Source organism: Hyperolius riggenbachi, chromosome 6, assembly GCF_040937935.1.
Source record: "Hyperolius riggenbachi isolate aHypRig1 chromosome 6, aHypRig1.pri, whole genome shotgun sequence".
NCBI lineage: Eukaryota > Metazoa > Chordata > Amphibia > Anura > Hyperoliidae > Hyperolius > Hyperolius riggenbachi.
In genome coordinates this window covers 80,374,615-80,395,389 of record NC_090651.1, presented here as the reverse complement: position 1 = coordinate 80,395,389, position 20,775 = coordinate 80,374,615, and the positions used below count along the sequence as shown (strand labels likewise).

The following is a 20,775-nucleotide window of genomic DNA, read 5'->3' as shown; positions in this document are numbered from 1 at the left end:
TTATGATGCGTCAAGAGCATCACTACACAAAAAATAATTGTGAGGCCTGGACCCCACTAGAAAGCGCAAATCGCTATTGCAATCGCTAACGATTTGTGATTGCGTTTTGCAAGCAATTTTGGAAGCTATTTGCAGGAACAGATCTTTTACAGCAACAGATCTGTTGCAGATACTGATCTTTTGAATGTGTACAGCATCTGTGTGTGCAGCATCTTGCAAAGATTTCTGTCTGATGGGGAGTTCAGCTCCATAGAATAGACTGTGTAGAGTATGGCTCTCATACTACATGGAATGGGGTAAAATTGGTCTGTGATCTTGCCTTTTCCAAAGACTTATCTCAAGTGTGTATGTAGCCTCATTCACATCAATTAACGCAGATGGGCGTGTGATTGGAACGCAAGGCGTATGAACGCACGCCATCTGCGGCGCTGCATAGTGAATGAGTCAGCGCTACGATTCCCTAAAAAATGCATGCAGCAATGCGATAGTGCAGCACACATGATGGGAACGGCAGAAGTGCTGTCTATGTACTTCTACGGTTCTTGCGTGCCGCACATTACATGCTCTGCCGAGATGGTAGGAACGAGGCCTTAATTGTGTTTTTTTGCCCTGGACCATTTCCAAACGTACTATACCATCCAGGCTCGCTGTGTCTCTGTTTTTTCCATAAGGTGTACCTCATCCACTACATAAGCTCAATAGAACTACTCCACTGATAGCAGAGGCATGACAGGTCGCATGGAGGAATGGAAAGGCTCTATACTATCCAGGGCCTTCCCTTTACTTAAGTATCATACCTGGAGTGAATTTCTCAACTTTGCTTTATAGGGAACCTGAAGAGAGAGATATACGTTGGCTGGTATATTGATTTCCTTTTAAACAATCCCAGTTGCATGGCAGTCCTGCTGATCTCTTTGGCTGCAGTAGTGTCTGAATCACACACCAGAAACAAGCATGTTGCTTATCTTGTCAGATTTTGGCTAAAAATATTAGAGGCAGAGGATCAGCAGGACAGCCACTGGTATGATTTAAAATTAAATAATAAAAACATCAGCCTCCATATCTACCACCACATCCCTCTCACTTAAGATTGCCTTTAAAGGGGAACTGAAGAGAGAGGTATATGGAGGCTGCAATGTGTATTTCCTTTTAGGCAATACCAGTTGCCTGGCAGCCCTGCTGATCCTCTGCCTCTAATACTATTAGCCATAGCCCCTGAACAAGCATGCAGCAGATCAGGTGTTTCAGACTTTAAAGTCAGATCTGACAAGACTAGCTGCATGCTTGTTTCTGGTGTTATTCAGATACTACTGCAGAGAAATAGACCAGCAGGGCTGCCAGGCAACTGGTATTGATTAAAAGGAAATAAATATGGCAGCCTCCGTATACCTCTTACTTCAGTTCCCCTTTAAGTTGTGTGCAATATGTAGCATTAGCTTTCTGGGTGTACTGTGAGGTAGTCATTTCAGCAAGAGATCCCATTTAATAACAAACAAGTCAGCAAAAGTGTTCACTAAATACGTTTTATTTATTCTGTAAATTAAAGTGGAAAAAATATATTTTTTTAACACATACATTAAATCTCTGTGTTTACTGGTGCTGGCCACAGGTCCAATGGCAATTTCCAAAATAAAATGTATTGATCGATGCAAAACTGCCAACTGAAAAATGTAATTTATTTTTACTAAAATGAAATAAGTGGCATTTGTCCTCAGCGATATGTAAATTGCAGCTCACAAAAATAAGTGACTTCCACTTTGCCACACAGTACTAATCACACCGCAATCCAATCTCCAAGTACACCTGTGTATTCTCATCAGGTAAACAGAGAAGCGGCACAATTCAAGCAATAGACCTTCAACCACCTCGACAAAACAATAATTAAAAACAATGGTGCATGAGCCAGCCTGGGGCCCCGGGAACTCTCACTGCCCGGGGCCCCAGAACCAGCATCTGACACCATATGTGAGCGCAGCCAAGACCTTGGAGCTGCCACATCCAAGGCCTGTCTCCTACTGCTCTAAAACTTACCAAACACACAATTGGAGAACCTCACTCCCAAACAGTTCTCTGCTGCTTTATAAAGCCTGCAGGCTGCTTATAAGCCAATGAGAAGTGCACACATAATACACCTAGCTTGCAGTGATAATCAAGCAAAAGCTGAGCAAGTCAGCCAATTAGTAGGAGAGGGCTTCAGTTGCATATAGACAATGGCTATATGACCAGCAGGGGGCACCAGCGTGCAGGATATTCCCTCTCATCTGCCCCCCTCCTAACTAAACTGCATGGGATACTACAATAATTAAAATAATTAAAAACAATTTTTTTACAGGCTTTATAAAGCAGCAGAGAACTGTTTGGGAGTGAGGTTCTCCAATTGTGTGTTTGGTAACCTCGACAAAACAATACACACATTTATTAAAAGCACTTAAAGAGACACTGAAGCGAAAAAAAAATTATGATATTATGATTTGTATGTGTAGCACAGCTAAGAAATAAAACATTAAGATCAGATACATCAGTCACTGTAATTGTTTCCAGTACAGGAAGAGTTGAGAAACTCCAGTTGTTATCTCTATGCAAACAAGCCATTAAAGGGGAACTGAAGAGAGAGGTTTATGGAGGCTGTCATGTTTATTTCCTTTTAATCAATACCAGTTGCCTGGCAGCCCTGCTGGTCTATTTCTCTGCAGTAATATCTGATTAAAACCAGAAACAAGCATGCAGCTAGTCTTGTCAGATCAGACTTATAAGTCTGAACCACTGAAACACCTGATCTGCTGCATGCTTGTTCAGGGTCTATGGCTATTAGTATTAGAGGCAGGGGATCGGCAGGGCTGCCAGGCAACTGGTATTGTCTAAAAGGAAATAAACATGACAGCCTTCATATACCTCTCTCTTCAGTTCCCCTTTAAGCTCTCCCACTAAGTTAGTCATGGAGAGGGCTGTTATCTGACTTTTATTATCTCAACTGTTCCTGGACTATTTACTTTTCCTCTGCTAGAGGAGAGGTCATTACTTCACAGACTGCTCTGAAAGACTCATTTTGAATGCTGAGTGTTGTGTAATGTGCACATATTATAGAATGATGCAATGTTAGAAAAAACACTATATACCTGAAAATAAAAGTATGAGAATATTTTCTTTGCTGCTAATCTTCTAGTAATTATTCATAGTACACAACCAATTCCCTATATCATATTTTTTTTTTTCGCTTCAGTGTCTCTTTAATAATTTGGGCAATAGGTGATACCAATAGAATATCAATAATGTTCTGGGAGGGAAAAGGCACCCCCTCCAAAAAAAAGGATACGTATAATAAAAAATACAAATAGAAAAGATTGCTTATCTCAAAGGAAGATATCCAGATCAGATCAATACACGGTGTCTGAAACAAATGCTTGAGACCTGGGGCTGGGAGCGCCTGTAGCTAAAGGTGTCAAGCATTTATTTCAGATACTGTATAATCATCTGAAGAAACAAGCAGAGATCCATGAAACATGCTGTGTCAGGGCTGGTGCACAACAAGAGCACTTCTGAGCGCTTTTAAAAACGCCTGTGCTTTGAAAAGCGCTTGCCTAATGTATTTGAATGGGATGGAGCACACCAGAGCCATGAGCTTTTTTCCCAAATGCAAACGCGGGTCCTGCAGCATTTTTGCTGATTTCTGAGGCAATTCAGCCTCAATGTTAAGTATAGGAAAGTGAAAAACCGCTCTGAAAAGCGCTAGATCAGAGCCATTTTCCAAGCGTTTTCGTTACAGAAGCTGTTCAGTTAAAGGCAGCTCTACTGTAACAAAAAATAAAAAACGCCACACTAAAACGCTCCAAAAATTACTAGGCATATGCCTAGAAAACTCACTTCAAAAAGTGCTAAGCGTTTGCGATTACGCTACCGCTTTTTGGCTCTTAGGGCCTGATTCACAAAGCGGTGCTAACAGTTAGCACCGTGGTGAAAAGCCCTTTATCACGCCTAAACTCTGTTTAGGCATGATAAGTTTAGGTGTGATAAGTTTAGGTGTGATACGTTTTTAGGTGTGATAAGTTTAAGTAGCAACTGGGCTAGCACCGCAGTGCACAGCTGATCAAAAGTTTTGCGCTAGCAAAGTCTGGTGCACTTTGCATAGAGTTTAATGGCGCTGCTTTGCGTGCGGGACTTTGCGTGCGATCTAAACTTATCTAAACTTAGCATGCCTAAACTTATCATGCCGAAACTGAGTTTAGGCATGATAAAAATGGTTATCACGCCTAAAGTCTTTAACTGGGTTATCACCACTTTGTGAATCGAGCCCTTAGTGTTCAATAAAAGCAAGGTATTTACATCAAGCAAGGTATTTTCTTCCTTTGAGATAAGAAATCTTTTCTATTTTTATTTTGGACCATCCTTCTTGTTCCGTGAACATGCTGCAACAGTATTTTGTAGAGTGCGACCCTCCGGATGCCAAGATCCTAAAGAGGATGGATGGGGCTTTCCTGACTTCATACCATTATTGCGAGTATTGCAACCCACTCTTGTGTCACTTTTCTACAATATTATTGCCGTATCTGTTATTGTGAAGTGCTACACTAAACTGAAGGGGAACCTAAACTGAGAGGGCTCAGATGTGTGTGGTTCAGCCACTATTGCAGCCAGAGAAATCAGCAGGACAGACCAGCAACTGGTATTGTTTAAAAGGAAACATCCATCGCCCTCTCAGTTTAGGTTCCCTTTAAGTTTGTCCACAGTTTGTTGCTGGCCACAGCCTGGCGGTGCCCACACAATAGGAGGGAGAGATGTGTCTACTGGCTGTCTACATGTGACATTTTATCTTCTATTTTGTAAGTAGAACTGTACTTGCGCATATTAAACTTTTTTAAGGGTTTTACACTATGGAGCACATTAATAAAATCACTAGGAGAAGGAGACAATAAAATGAGTGGCACTGTAATAGGAAATAAACAGCCTCACCTACTTTTAAAGACCATGCCTCCTGCTCAGAATCTAGCCCCTACCATAGTCATACGTCTATGCATGTGTTGTGTAGTGTATGTATCATTTTCTAGGGCCAATTTAGAGGGAAGCCAATTAACTTATCTGTATGTTGTTTGGATGTGGGAGGAAACCAGAGTGTCCGGAGGAAACCCACACAGACACGGGGAGAACATACAAACTCCTCGCAGATGTTGACCTGGCTGGGATTCGAACCGGCGACCCAGCGCTGCAAGGTGGGAGCGCTAACCACTACGCCACCCTGCTGCCCGTTAAACGCGAATGGCGAACAGCCCACGTTGCCCGGCAAACTGTTCGGGCCATCTCTAGTGACAGAACAGAGGACGGGGGTGATGACGGAGATTGGTCAGTATGTTTAGAAGGGGTTGGAGAAGATCATTGTGGGTGGTGATGGAAGGGGAGGAGGTCACTGAAATTTGCAAGTGTGACAACATAGTTCTCATCTGGAGGAATCACTGCGATTGTGGGCGGAGATGTGGGGCCTTGTGACTTTAAGAGAAGCTTGCCATAGAGTACAGAGATGGAGTTGCTTGGTATGTTTGGATTTCAACAAAACAGTTTGAGTAATAGGAATAGTAATAGGAATTTAATATCATTGAAGACAGTGTGTAGTATTCATTCCAGAAGATTGCACAGGTTTTCTTAAAGGTTAGAAAGTTTTCTCTAGTGATGTTAAAATGCCACTGCTAACCCCCCTCCAAACTGGTATAAAATGTGTTCATATATTGCTCTTTAGTGTTGCTGCAGCCATGGAGCGCGGTGGCTGTCACTTCTTGAGATTCCCACGGGTGACGTTCTCCACTTCCTTCATCAGGCGGAGGCATTGCTCTTCCTGCCACTGCAGCGCCACACACTGCACCGCTACCGGGAGCCCAACTCCTCCCTCCATGCCCTGAAAGACAAACCATTCTGCAGTGAGAGGGGGGTGGAGAGAGGGGGATAGAGAGAGAGAGATGGGGAAGAGGCTGCTGTCCTGCTGGACTAACCTACAGAGTAAAGGCCCATACAGATGCTAGAAGGATGTAGCACGACAGGTACCCATACCCAGTCCATCAGGCAGAGGCTATACAGAAGTGTAGTTAGCCTGCAGGCTAATGACATGTTCTGTTGCAATGCAGGGGTGGGAGGGGAGGGCCTAAGGAGCGAGGCAAGTGTGATGACATGCAGTGGGCGGGGTGAGTGGGGAGAACAAAGCTATTGGCCGTCACTCAGCTGGGTTGATCTACCTGGCAGATCGCTGATCGGGCGCCTATACACACGCCGAATAATAGGCAGAGAAAGGTAATATTGTCCGACTTCAATCTAGCGTGTAGGCCTTAAAGCGGAATATAACTCTGCATTTAAACTTTGCTCTAAAACATAATTTACAGTATATTATATGCAAAAAGCATTTTTTTTTACTAGACCAGCATTGGAAGGGTTACACAGAACTTTAAAGTTCCTGGAGATTTCTACAGATGCATCCGAAGCTGACATAGATTCATTTTGTTTACATAAATGTATCTAAGTGTTGAATGTGACTCGCTCTCTCTGACTGAGAAGGAGCTGGAGGACAGCCAAAGAGTGTGTAACATTTCTCAATAGATACATTTAACTAAATAGAATGTAACAATCTGAACTTCTGCATATCTCTCCAAGGAACTTGAAACCTCTGTGTTTAACCCTTCCAATGCTGGTCTAGTAAAAAAAAAAAATGCTTTTTGCATATAATATGCTGTAAATAATATTTTAGAGCAAAGTTGAAATGCAGGGTTATATTCCACTTTAACCACCCTGATTCACTCCATTACAAAGGCCTTGTTGCACACGAATACCAGGTACTCTGCCAGAAGTGGCAAGATCTCACCCCAAAACTACATCCACAGTACCTAGCAAGAGCTCCAATTAAATACACCGCAACCCAGAGAAAATAATAACAATAACATTTCTATAGCGCTTTTCTCCCATAGCACTCAAAGCGCTTAAGCTCTCTCAGATTCAGTAATTGGTAGTAGGATGAAATATTAACACTACAAAATTATATATCTGCAAATTCCAAACTGAACAGGTGGGTTTTCAGTCTGGATTTAAACACGTCCAGAGATGGAGCTGTCCTGATCTGCTGTGGTAGGAAGATCCATAATGTAGGAACGGCATTACAGAAGGCTCTGGGACCAAAAGTTTTCAGGTGGCCTCTGGGTATGACTAGATTATTAGAACCTGTGGATCAGAGATTGCAGGGATTGCTTTGCAGCTGCAACATTTCTAAGAGTACTATGTGGATGGATAGAGAAGTGAATATAAGTCACAGAAGCTAACTACATACAGAAAGGTTACAATCTGGCCTCACACCTGGAAAAACTGAATGTTAAACAGAGGCAAGTTCTCACAACGTGGGAGCTGGAGGACAAGGCTCACGTCATACTACATTGCTTCCAATACACAGCAATAAGAGACTCCCACTCAGCCATGAGATTTCCAGCCCAGACTGACTCAAATTCAAAATTCTAATGAAGTCTAATGACTTCAGGTGTGACCGCAGGATGGGGGGGTTAACTTACCCAGAAGTCTTTGGGACATCGGCATTTCATTAAGCATCATAGGTGCAATGAAAGCCACGTTGAATTACTCACTACCGTGCTTCCTCTTTCAAGCCAGAAGGAGGAAGCACAGTAGTGAGTGGTGGAATGCGGCTTTTATTACACCTATGAGGCGTACTGGAACGCAAAGGTCCCGAAGACTTCTGGGTAAGTTAACCTCCTCATCCCGCGGTCACATCTGAAGTCATTAGACTTCATTAGAATTCTAATGCATCCGGACTCGAAAGCCCATCCTTACTCCCACTTAGAGAAGCTGCTGGACCTCATCTCAGACTTCAGCTCCCTAGAGTAAGAGCAGGGGTCGAGTCCTGCGTGAATGCGGGTGGACGACGTCCACTTACTTTTTCCTCAGCGTGGACGCCGTCCACCCTGGCTTGTGTGGAGGGGAGCAGTGCAGAGAAGGAGAGCTATTGAGACAGCGGGGAAGGGCGGACATCTCCCCCCCTTCCCTCACCTAGGGGCTCCCCTTCCTGGCTCTCCCCTCCAGTATTTTTAAAGTTCGGCGGCTAAAGTGGGCGGAGACTTACCACCGTTCTTGCAGCCGCAACTCGCAGGGGACGCTCTGCTCTGTGCACGGCTAGAGCTAGTCTGGTCTTGAGTAGACCAGACTAGCCGCACACAGAGCAGAGCATCCCCTGCGAGTTGCGGCTGCAAGAACGGTGGTAGTGGGAACCGCTGTTAACAGATTAAGTGGGTTTTGGGGAACTGCTGCCAGATTATGTATGTTTGGGGGACCACTGCTGCCAGATTACATGTATTTTGGGTGTTATGTGTATTTTGGGTGATCCGCTGTCAGGTATTTTGGGGAACTGCTTCCAGATTATGTGTACTGCCACATTGTCTATTTTGGGGGAACCACTGCCATATTATCTATATTCTGGAGGAACTTCTACCAGATTACGTGTCTTTTTGGTGAAATGCTGTCAGATTACATCTATTTTTGGGGGAAACACTACGGCAGAGCTCAAACCTCTCTGGAAGACCTTTTACATCACTGCTAAGGTGATGTATATTTGGCCCCACCCATTACCACGCCCATGTTATGCTTGACCACGCTCATTTTTGGCACGGTGCAAAGGTTTTCGGAGTGTGTCCACTCACTTCTTTTCCTAGGACTAGACCCCTGAGTAAGAGGAAACTCTGGGAGAAGAGGATTCCACTCCAATATGATGTCCACATACTGTCTACCCATTCAATCTCTATCCCTTCCCCAGACCCCAGGACTCAACCCTTTAATACCTTCTCCATTAACAATGTCAATATGTATCTTGGTCGTATTGCCAATAAAGCTCACCTAAAACTGAAGGGGGTGGAAGGAAGAGGTGAAGGGAAAGGGCAGGAAAGATAGAGACATTATTGTGCACAGCTAGCATGCATCCAAGGTGTTCCTGACAGGTAAACCCTCCTATTACAATTGTAAGATGAACAAACCTTGATGACCTCTTGGTCCCAGGGGTCATTGAAATACCCCTTATAATGTTTCAGTTCCTCCTCATCTTCCGGGGTGACATTAGTTACAGGCAGAACTCCAGCCGGAAAATTCAGGATGTTAAACAGCATAGTAAAGCTAAATCCAGCTGAAAGTGAAGAAAAAAAAAACAAGACATTCAGGTTAGAGACAGTTTTTGATCTACTAAACTAATTCCATGCAAAGTTTCTACCCTTATTCCCTCAATGCTACTAGCCTAGCTGTTGTGAAGGTAGTCTGTCTACAATAAATAGTAATCTCTATCCCCTTGCAGTTGTAAAGTCTTGGGTTCTAATCCAAGGCAGCACACTATCTGAACTTTGTTTTCCCCATGTTTGCATGAGTTTGCACCAGGTCCTTGGATTCCTTTCCCCACCCCAAAAATGTACAGATGGGTTAATTGGTCTGTCTTCCGAAATTTGATGCAAAGTGTGGTAAGGATGCCAAATTTTCTGTAAAGCACTGCAGAACATACATCAGAGTTATACAGCGAAAACTCAGTATGACATTGCAGATGAGGTTTTCTGCTCCAAAAGTCCAAAGGAAGGATCTGCACACAGACTTGCTGGAACTCAAACGACTTTTATTGTCCCATCACACACACACACAATATACATCTGACCGTATAACCGATGATCATTTCGGGGGCCAATAAAGTCCCCTTTGTCAAGGGCCCCGAAACGATCGTCATTTATATGGTCAGATGTATATTGTTTGTGTGATGAGACAATAAAGTTGTTTGAGTTCCAGCAAGTCTGTGTGTGGATCTCTCCTTTGGACTTTGGATTTGTGATTGCCTAGGAATTCAACACCAGCATCCAACCCATACAGGCGTGTGGTTCTATTTGTAGGTTTTCTGCTTCAAGCCTGAAGTTTGCAAGCTGCCTGCAGCCAGTAGAAGCAGAATTATTTCATAGGTATTAAAGATGGCAGCCTCAATGTCCCTCTTATTACAGGTTCTCTTTATATCCCTCCACCAAAAATTGCAGGAATGCCCCATCTCCCCCAGGATTCTTCCCTCCAAACAGGTGTGGCCCACCAATGACTGATCCCAGCAGCAGCCATAATGCTGGACTCAAAGTGGAGGTTGCCCAGTTTGGCCACACATGTAAATGACCACACTGGAGCAGTGCAAGGACAGTGTGCAGCGTCCATCAACCAGTATGATATAAGGAATTTCTAATTTTTTTGTAAGTCATCTGAAATTTTTACTGTTTTTGTCTCTTTTGTTCATTTATTTGAATTGATTTCTATATCTCCCCAATATAAAAAGTGAAATTCTGATAGGTCAACATAAGTACTTTACCAAAACAACTTTTTAAATTACTGCAAACAAAGTAAATAATGCTTCCTGGACACATATGTACCACAGGATGCAGAAACTTCCATGAATAAACATCACAGAAGCAACATAGGACTGCCTGATAAACCCTATCACAATTCTTTACAGAATTTTAAAGAAATTTACACCTCTGTTATATTTTGATATATTATTTTTTTAGAGATTGTTAGACTATAGAGAGTGTTTGGGGGTGTCTCTTAGATGATTGGCAGTAATTAACCTGAGCTGTCAGTCTGGTGTCTGTGCATCTCATTAAAACTGACAGCGCCGTACATAATGCAAGCCTCCCAAATAAAGGCCTACACTGCCTACAGCTAGTACAGAATGCTGCTGCAAGACAACAAGCCATCCCCAGCATTGCCACATAACACCAATCCTGCTCAGTACACTGGCTACCCAGCCATTTTTCAAAAGTGGCATGCTAACATTCAAATCCCTACACAACGCAGGCCCTGGATACCTGAAGGCAGAGCCAGGCTGAGGCAGAGGCGAGAGAGGCTCCAGCCTCAGGGGGCAGTGTAGGAGGGGGCGCACAACTCACTCACCTATCATTCCCCTATTCTGCTTGAAGCAGAGAGAAATAAGAAAATGGGATACATTGCAATGACTGCAAGCCAGATAACTAGAGATTAAGGTGTTGGGGTGACTCTTAGTCTAATAGAAATCAGTGTGTGATGGTGGTAGGGATGGAGGGGCGCACTTTGGTGCCTCAGCCTTGGGTGCTGGAGGACCCTGTCCCGGCTCTGCCTGAAGGATCTGTTGCAACTGCATCATACCTCCCTCAACCTCAGATCGAAAGGATCCAATAATTTGGCCACCCCCAGAGTTCAACTAAAAACCTTTTGAGCCAGAGCTTTCGGCCATACTGCCCCTACCCGTTGGAATGCCTTGCCAAACTTAATCAAGACAGCTCTAACCCTGGACACGTTTAAATCAAAACTGTAAAGCCACCTGTTTAGTCTGGCATTTATGATCACATAACTTTCCCTCCTGTACACATCACTATGTACTGATCTGAGACAAGCTTATGCGCTTTGGGTCCTATGGGAGAAAAGCACTTTACAAATGTTTTGTTGTTGTGGTTGTTTTAATGTGCATGAGTATACATTGGAAGATGGACAGAAGCCCCAGTGCATGAAAGGACAATCCTGAATGGCTGCAGCTCTGGAGCTTTGAGTCTGCCAGGAGAAAATCACGATACAAATGCTCTGTCTAGAATTATAAAATATACCGAAGAGTTTCCCGGGGTGGCCGATGTTGAAGGCTGGACCCAGCATGGGGCAGAGAAGAGCGTCCATCCCAAGCTTCCTCCATTCACTGACAAACTCATTGCGGTACTCCTGAAATTAAAGATAGAATGAGCACCAGCCTCCTATATGATACAGGCTGCATTCTATACAATCTATCATCTCTTATTTGTTCAATTTACCTTAACAGCTGTATAATGTTTCCAGAGGCCCTTCACTGAGCTGGAAATGAACAAAGACAATATGATCAGAACTGAACCCTGATAGCAGGGATCCTAAAGCGAGAAGTATATGGAGGCTGCCATATTTATTTCCTTTTAAACAACACTAGTTGCTTGCTTGGCAGCCCTGCTGATCTATTTGCCTGCACTAGTGTCTGAATCACACCAGAAACAAACATGGGGCTAATCTTGTCAGATCTGACAATAATGTCAGAAACATCTGATCTGCTGCATGCTTGTTCAGGGTCTATTGCTAAAAGTATTAGAGACAGAGGATCAGCAGGACAGCCAGGTAACTGGTATGGCTTAAAAGGAAATAAATATGGCAGCTTACACATCCCTCTCATTCAGCAATGGCTGAACTTTATTGGTGTACATTTGCACATTATACAGAACACTTAGTTGTGTAACACACGTACACCAAATAGGCCAGACATGATATGTGCATGACCAATTGCCGTCCTGCGGACAAACCAACCCCCTAATTTTACTTCCCCCCTTTTCCTTAAATAACATCAAAAACTCTATGTTTAATACAAAACACTCGGACTGCATATTTGACTTTGGAATTTTAAGGCCAATGCAGCCCATTTATTAACCTTAATAACATTTTAATATAAAACGATAACTATTCACTTGCAGGGCAAAGCGTCCAGAGCTACTTCAACAATCGAAATTAAACAACACATTCTCTTTCTGGGCATGCGGCTCAATCCGGCCCCCAGCCGCACCAACAGACTCGGGAACAGCGGCATGCCCCTTATCAACTGTTCTTCTTATCGCTCCATTAGTTTGTTACGTGAGGAAGTCACCTAAGTGAAATCCTCAAAGTCATCCTTCCTTCACCATTCTCCAGACACCTTGCCCCGCCAGCTGCAATGACAAACCACCTACCTATCTACCCTTAACGGGCGGGTGGGCGGGAAACTTTCTCCTGCGTCTCCCTTTGGCTTCTGACTCCTCCCTTCCTTCCAGCTCCTTCTCTCTCTCCCAGCTCTGTCCTGTCACGCCTCCTCCTACCACTTCCTGCCTCTTTCTCCAACACTTAACCCTCACCCTGCCGGACTATGTCCAGCACTATCATGTTGGCCTTCCTTATGCTCCCTCCTGTCACTTATTCCAGGCCTTGCTTGATATGTGCATGACCAATTGCCGTCCTGCGGACAAACCAACCCCCTAATTTTACTTCCCCCCTTTTCCTTAAATAACATCAAAAACTCTATGTTTAATACAAAACACTCGGACTGCATATTTGACTTTGGAATTTTAAGGCCAATGCAGCCCATTTATTAACCTTAATAACATTTTAATATAAAACGATAACTATTCACTTGCAGGGCAAAGCGTCCAGAGCTACTTCAACAATCGAAATTAAACAACACATTCTCTTTCTGGGCATGCGGCTCAATCCGGCCCCCAGCCGCACCAACAGACTCGGGAACAGCGGCATGCCCCTTATCAACTGTTCTTCTTATCGCTCCATTAGTTTGTTACGTGAGGAAGTCACCTAAGTGAAATCCTCAAAGTCATCCTTCCTTCACCATTCTCCAGACACCTTGCCCCGCCACAGCAAACAAGGGGGAAACCTCACCCTTGCGCCGCCCGCACCGCTAAGGCTTTTTGAATTCCCTCTTCTAAAGCTAACGACCACAAGTCTATCCCGATGGGGTTCAGATGAACCCCATCAACCTCCAAAAATAGCACCGTATCCACTTCTAGCTCTAAATGCCTAACCGCCACACCCCCGTGTTGTACTATGAAACGAGACACCTCTCTGTTGAGCTTCTTTCGTGCTCGATTAACCCTCTCGACTGATCGTGCCAGTCTCCACTTGCTCCTACTCACCATCTCCGACCACACGATCACAGTGTCGGGTAAAGTAGAGCGCAGTTCCAAAAGATCACCTTTTATCTCCTTGGTTATTGCTCTCGTGGTCCTTGTGGCCAAATCATTGCCTCCAGCGTGTATAACTAGGACATCTGGTGCTCTGTCCTGCGTCACCAGACTCCGTATTTTTGGCAGCACCTTGTCCCACATCAAACCTGGGAAACCAATCCATCTCAGCCTCGCCGTTGCTCTTGGAATACCTAGCTGCCGACCGTCCGGTCTTACAGCAGCTCGCTGGGCACCCCTTGACACATAGGAGTGCCCCATAATCCATACCAGCCGAGGGGAGATGCCAATCACTGAAAGAAAAAGAAAAGGAAAAGAGGGAAAACCAACCACCAACTAACTACACAAACTAAAACGTGTTATAATACTTAAATCAAATGCGGCCTAACATACAGCAGAAACCGGGATGACTCCCACCTTCCTATTCGCTTTATATGCTCGTCCGCGAGCCCCCACCTGGCCGCTTCCGTTGCTGCCCCTATCCTGAACGAGTGAGACGCAAATTCCCTTTCGGCTAACCCCAAACTGGCTAAAGCTTTCCTAAAGACTGCCGTAAACTGGTACTTAGATAAAGAAGATCCATCCTCGTGACACAGAAAGGAAAGACCGTTTCTGCTCCGTACCCTTAAAAACTCTGCGACCCTGAAAACTGGGCATGCTGCAGACCCACTAATCTGGAATAAATAAATTGTCCTACCTACACCAGCACGATCCGTCTTTGATCTACGGAGAAAAATTTCCACAGATTCTGAAAGAAGCTTAACCTCCTCCCGCAGTATACCTCCAGAGAAATGCTTCCCTTTACTAACCAGTTCACTGATCCTAAATGCCCCGAAAAACGCGAGCGAGAAAGCCGCCCCGAACAGCAATTCCTCATACCCTGACTTGCACAGTGATCCCAGTCTGTTCACCAGCGACTCAAGCAGCTGGAACGTGACTGGACGCCTGGAGTTCTCTGGTATCCGTTGCTGCGCCCTGAAACCCCTTAGTGCCATACGCACCCTAAAATCCTTTGTCACGTCCGGCAATCCCTGTAATTTAAATGCAAAAGAAAGTGCTGACAAGTTTTTTGATAACGCCGATGCAGATACTCCCTCCGCTCCTTTCATAGCCATGAACTGTAACAGCAGATACACTTGATCCTGTTCCGTCTCGCCCCTTCCGAACTGGTGCTGTAATTCACTCCATTGTCTCCACACTGTCGTGTATGCCGACCAGGTGGCCTCTGACAATGAGTTCGATATCCACTCTCCTATGGGCCCAGGGGTATCTCCCACAAATCCAAGGGACAAGACTCCCCTTGCCGATCTGCTCCCGGCGCGACGTCCCGGAATCTCTGCCATTGAAACCGAGAAAGAGCGTCAGCCACATCATTCTCCACCCCCGGCAAGTGAACGGCAAAAATGAACAGGTTATATCTCAAACAACTGAGAACCAACTGTCTCAAGACCTTCACTACCGGAGGTGAGGATGCTGACAGGCTGTTGACCGCTGTCACCACACCTAGGTTATCGCAGTTAAAGCGAATCCTCTTGTTCCGAAGCAACGTACCCCACAATTCTACCGCTACCAGAATAGGAAACAATTCAAGTAGCAGTAGGTTTTTTGTAAAACCTAACTGCACCCAGCGCCCTGGCCATGCTTCCGCGCACCACTTACCTGCGAAGAAGGCCCCGAACCCACACGATCCTGCAGCATCCGTGAACAACTCCAAATCATGATTGCCCGTACTCTCGTCCATCCAAAGGGACCGCCCAATGGAGTCTATCGTGATCCCGAGAAATTTTATGATTGTCTGGGGGCCCTCCGTCTTTTCTTCTGCTAATGGAATGCCCAATCTGTCACATACCCACCTCATTGTATTCAGTAAATGTGCGCAATCACGTGACGCAGCCGGGCCCACGAATAGAAAATCATCCAGGTAGTGAATGGCCGTCCGGAGCCCCGACTCGTCCTTCACCACCCATTCCACAAAAGAGCTAAACCGCTCAAAATAAGAACATGAAATCGAACAACCCATTGGTAAACAACGATCGATATAATAACCCCCCTCCCAGAAACAACCAAGCAACCTGCAACTTGCGGGGTGGACCGGTAATAATCGAAAGGCCGCTTCCACATCCGTTTTGGCCAACAAGGCGCCCTGCCCTGCACGTTTCACCAATCGAACCGCCGCATCGAACGACGTGTAAACTACTGAGGAGGATTCCGGGTCAATCCCATCATTTACTGACGCGCCTTTTGGATATGACAGATGGTGTATTAACCTAAATGAATTCGGCTCCTTCTTAGGAACCAAACCTAAAGGCGACACTACCAAATCTTCCACAGGGGGTTGCTGAAAGGGGCCGGACATTCTACCTAAACTCACCTCCTTCTCCAACTTCAGCGATACCACTTCCGGATGGGCCGTAACTGATTTTAAGTTGCGAAATGGGGGTTGCGAACTCAGGACCCCAAAGCTAGGGATTCTGAAACCCTCCGTAAACCCCTTTCGCAAAAACTCAGCTACCTCCGTATCAGGGAATCTATTTAGGTACTGTTCCATCCTTGCTACCTTCACCGGACTCCTCCCTTTTTCCAGAGGAGTCTGCGTACTGGCCCTTTCCCTTTCTGTGGCATTTTGTGACCGTATGACTTCCACCGCAGGCTGAGCATTCGTGCTTAAAGCGACATGTGCTCCCAAATTTGCATGCCCCTTCATTGAACTTCCAGCAGACCCCAGGCTTTCTATTGGCCAGCTGACCCGCTGATCCAGGGCTGCTGGCCGTCCCCTGAAAGGGCTGATTTGCTCTCGTGCCTGGAATCATCAGGCTCATCCACAAATCGATGTTCTTATGATTCCACCTAATACCTGGGTGAAAAGCCTTTTCTTGCCTGAATTGTTCATCATACCTCAACCAGGCGTTTCCACCATACATCCTATGTGCCTCCCCGATCATATCAAAATAGCAAAAAAGTGCTGAACAGCACTCCGGTTGCTTCTCCCCTAGCACGCTCGCATATATCGCAAAGGCTTGGTACCAGTTTTGGAACGTCCTCGGTATCAAGCGATACCTCCTACGCTCTTCGTCCTCTTTTTTGGTCTCATCAATTCTACCCCTATCTAAATTGAACTTACCCAAAGGGAGCAATGAGAAAATCTCAATGTACTCCCCTTTCCAAATTTTTTCACGCACTTCTAGTTTCAAATGCTTACCCATAGGCCCCCTCATACATAAGTAAACATCACCTTGCGCCTTATCTGATAGGCGAATCATTTCTGTATCTTTTTCCCCCGTCGTCTCAAGTGTCTGAGTCGACCCCGTAGTTGTCTGTACACTAGTCTGCCTAACCTGCGTCACTTCAGGTGGCGTTGCAACTATCGCCCTTTGCGCAGGTCCTGACCACGCTGCTACAGGAGTGGACCTCGTAGCCGTCTGACCTTGCAGGGTATCTCGAATACTCAACAATAACGACGTCATCATTGACAACGCCGCACCTGAACCTTCTCCTAAATTCGACAAATTGCTCCCTATTGCCTGGTTAGACCCCTCGCTTTCGCCTCCCACCCCTCTACTCACACCAGCATTTAAGGAATTGGTAGCTCTGTACATTGGCTCACCTCGCTGTACCGGATGGTCCCCACGATCCTCCGGGACCCTTGGACTCTCCCTCCTCGGTTCCTCGTCCTCCCCGGACCCCTCGGATGCGGTATCGCCCGTGCGGGCCGATCCGCTGACATTCCTGTGCCGGTTGGCCTCTCTCCCTCGACCCCTTTCCGTGCCGCCGTTGTCCCTCCTCTGCTGTACCTCCGACTCGTGGCCCCTGGAGGACTCGCCTCTTCCTGCTCTGCGGGGTGGGGATGGCGAACAGGGCCTGTTTCGGGTGGCTACCCTGCCCCCTTGGTCACTTGGCTGGCCGCTAGACCCCTTCCTCTGTGACCGCAGGGCTGTCTCCGGCGTGGTGGTCTTCACCGCCTGCTTCCCCTTGCCAGTACCTCTGCTCCCCGCTTGCTGGGCCTTCTTCTGGCTTGAGGCTGGTTGCGCTGCGGCCTTCTGTGCCCTGGTGCTGCTGCCTCCCTTCTTCCGTGTGTCGCCTTTTTGCGGACGCCCAGCCGGGGTTGCTGGCGTGTGCTGTGCCCCTTGCGTTCCGTGTGGCTGTTCCTCGTTGGGCCCAGCATCTCCCTGGCCCGTCATCCCGTCACTGCTAGCGCTGGTGCCCGGTCGTTCCTCCTCCCTATGCGACTCCGGCTGCTCCGCCGCTCTTCCGCCTGCTGCTTTTCCTTTTTTCTTGGGGGGAGCCGGCGGACCCTGAGACGGACTTCCGCTCCGCCTAGTCCCTCTGGGCGATGGGCTGGGGCTCAGCCGCTCCGGCGGTCGCGATATCCGCGCACTGCTGCGCCCTCCAGGCTCTCCATCCGCCCCACCCGCCATCCTGGTCATCTGCTCTGCGACCCATGAGGGGCCGCGGGCTGCAGCCTCCGTCCGGACCATCTGCAGCAAACTCTCCACGTCCTCCATCATGGATAAACAGGAGCAGCCAAGTTCAAACTTTCTCCTGCGTCTCCCTTTGGCTTCTGACTCCTCCCTTCCTTCCAGCTCCTTCTCTCTCTCCCAGCTCTGTCCTGTCACGCCTCCTCCTACCACTTCCTGCCTCTTTCTCCAACACTTAACCCTCACCCTGCCGGACTATGTCCAGCACTATCATGTTGGCCTTCCTTATGCTCCCTCCTGTCACTTATTCCAGGCCTTGCTCATGAGTGCAAACACAGGTAACACAGCGTGGTGTAAACCGTGGCTACATGGGGTACAGTTGGCACACCCAGCTATAATCACAAAGCAGACACACAAGCCATTAAATATTTAGAGGCAAACAATGACCCCTCGCTGAGCTCCTTCTGTGTCTAGCTGTGACTTCATTTGACCCTCGCACTGATTCCCTATATCCTATACCCCATATGGCATATGTCACTGATAGGGTTACCTTGTTCTTGAACTCTTGCAAACTATAGTATATCAGGCCAATGTAATATCAGAACACTGCCTGGGAATGAGTTTAGGGAGCATCATCACTGGAGCTACCTTCTATGTGATCTTGTCTGCTCTGTACCCCTGCAGTTGCATCTTAGGCCCATACACACAGGGCACAATTGTCTCTCAAGACAGGTGACGGAGGACGGATTGTGCTACAATTGCTCCATTTGTACGCAGCAAGTGACAAAGACTGTCTGCAGACAAGCCCTAGCACAAGAGATCAAACCGTTCAATCCCTCACAACTTTTGTAGTGCAAACCGTCTTGTTGACAGCTTGGAAGCAGATGATGATGATCACTTTACAGGTCCGTGGCAGGATCCATCTGAAAATGGCGCCTGCGAATAATGGCGCACGGTGTTGCCGCTAATCCGTTTGCCGCTTATCGCTATTTAACGTTAAAGCCTTATTGTTATTTAACGCTAAAGCCTTATTGTTATTTAGCGTTAACACACAGAACCCTCTCTGTACCTATCCCTAACCCCTAAACCCCCCCCTGGTGGGGCCTAACCCTAACCACCCCCCTGGTGGTGCCTAACCCTAAGACCCCCCTGGTGGTGCCTAACCCTAAGACCCCCCTGGTGGTGCCTAACCATCCCCCTGGTGGTGCCTAACCCTAAAACCTCCCTGGTGGTGCCTAACCCCAACCACCCCCCTGGTGGTGACTAACCCTAAGACCCCCCTGGTGGTGCCTAACCCTAAGACCCCCTGGTGGTGCCTAACCATCCTCCTGGTGGTGCCTAACCCTAAGACCCCCCTGATGGTACCTAACCCTAACCACCCCCGTGGTGGTGCCTAACCCTAAGACCCCCCTGGTGGTGCCTAACCCTAAGACCCCCCTGGTGGTGCCTAACCATCCCCCTGGTGGTGCCTAACCCTAACTACCCCCCTGGTGGTGCCTAACCCTAAGACCCCCCTGGTGGTGCCTAACCCTAAGACCCCCCCTGGTGGTGCCTAACCCTAAGACCCCCCCCCCCCCCCCCCCCAGTGGTACCTAACCCTAACCTTGACAGTGTTTAATTAAATTCATTCACTGTTTTACAGTTAAATAACCTCTGCAGTTTGGCTTATGTAGGGCGCTATTGATAAATAATGTTACTGTGGGCAATAACATCTGCTGTTTGGCAAATGAACGGCACTATTGATAAATAACGTTAGTGTGTGCCACTATTGGTAAATAACGTTAGTGTGTGCCGTTTTTCTTATTTTTTCCCTGTGCGCCATTATTATGCAGTACTAACGATAAATAGCAATAAGCGTATCTTTTTAATGCGGCGCCATTTTTATGCATAGGCGCTGTGCGCCATTATTCACTGATCCGCCATGGCAGGCTGCTTCCGCTGTGAGATCAGTATGTTGTCCCACGTGTACAATTGTTGCTGGTGCGAATTGCCTCTCAAAACTGCACGCTGCAATCTTTTGTCTTTAGTTCCAGCTTCGCAGCCAAAGACATTTGTCACTACATACTATCGTTTGGGAACAGTGCTCCTGCTGTACATTTCCATTCTAGACATTCTATGACAAAGTAAAAGGTAGAAAACCGCTCAACTCCCAGTGAAGGACAGTGCAGGAACCTGGAAACTGTATTCCGATAGCAAATGAAGACAAAAGGTAATCTGCACTTGTCCAAACTGGATCAGGCTTTATTCAGGACATATACAGCATCACATAAACGATTTTATTTGATGTTGGATATGTCCTGAATAAAGCCTGAACCAGTTTGGACACGTAGATTACGTTTTGTCTTCATAGACATTCTAAGGTTGTGTGTGCGTTTTTTTTTTTTTTTTTTATTTGTTTTGGGGGGGGGGGGGGGAGGTTGCATGTGACTACTCCAACTAGATACCAGCTTCAGATCTACTGCTGGAGGCACCCACAGAGACTGTTTTCTGCCGAGTGTAAAGGTACCCATACACATACTGATTTTTCAATTCCCTACAGATTCCATCTCTGATCGAATGAAATCAGATCACCGATCTGATCAAATTGGATTGGAATTCCCTTAAATGTCCAATTGATCGAA

The 20,775-nt window shown here is 46.5% G+C and overlaps 2 protein-coding genes across 5 annotated transcripts in view; both read right to left on the bottom strand.

Moving 5' to 3' along the window:
* Positions 1-1,509: 1,509 nt before the first annotated feature.
* Positions 1,510-20,775, bottom strand: part of LOC137520959 (vitamin D3 hydroxylase-associated protein-like) — a 66,525-nt gene continuing 47,259 nt past the window's right edge. For all 4 annotated transcript variants that reach the window (XM_068239591.1, XM_068239594.1, XM_068239593.1 and 1 more), the window contains exons 12-15: positions 11,808-11,847; positions 11,610-11,718; positions 9,000-9,145; positions 1,510-5,881 (exon numbers count right to left, since the gene is read on the bottom strand). In XM_068239591.1, the coding sequence (XP_068095692.1) occupies positions 5,756-5,881; positions 9,000-9,145; positions 11,610-11,718; positions 11,808-11,847 (421 nt within the window). In that variant the 3' untranslated portion in view covers positions 1,510-5,755. The remainder of the gene's footprint in view (positions 5,882-8,999; positions 9,146-11,609; positions 11,719-11,807; positions 11,848-20,775) is intronic.
* On the bottom strand, positions 11,858-19,249 carry LOC137520960 (myristoylated alanine-rich C-kinase substrate-like). The gene is made up of 2 exons (XM_068239596.1): positions 17,344-19,249; positions 11,858-14,032 (listed from the first exon to the last, which is right to left on the bottom strand). The coding sequence occupies exons 1-2, from the start codon at positions 18,242-18,244 to the stop codon at positions 13,434-13,436; spliced, it is 1,500 nt and encodes a 499-aa protein (XP_068095697.1). The 5' UTR covers positions 18,245-19,249; the 3' UTR covers positions 11,858-13,433.

Coding starts and splice junctions, on each gene's coding strand:
- LOC137520960 (XM_068239596.1), bottom strand. CDS start 18,244: ATGATGGAGGACGTGGAGAGTTTGCTGCAGATGGTCCGGACGGAGGCT. Junction 14,033..17,343: donor GGACCATCCGGTACAGCGAG/GTGAGCCAATGT, acceptor TTTTTCTTTCAG/TGATTGGCATCTCCCCTCGG.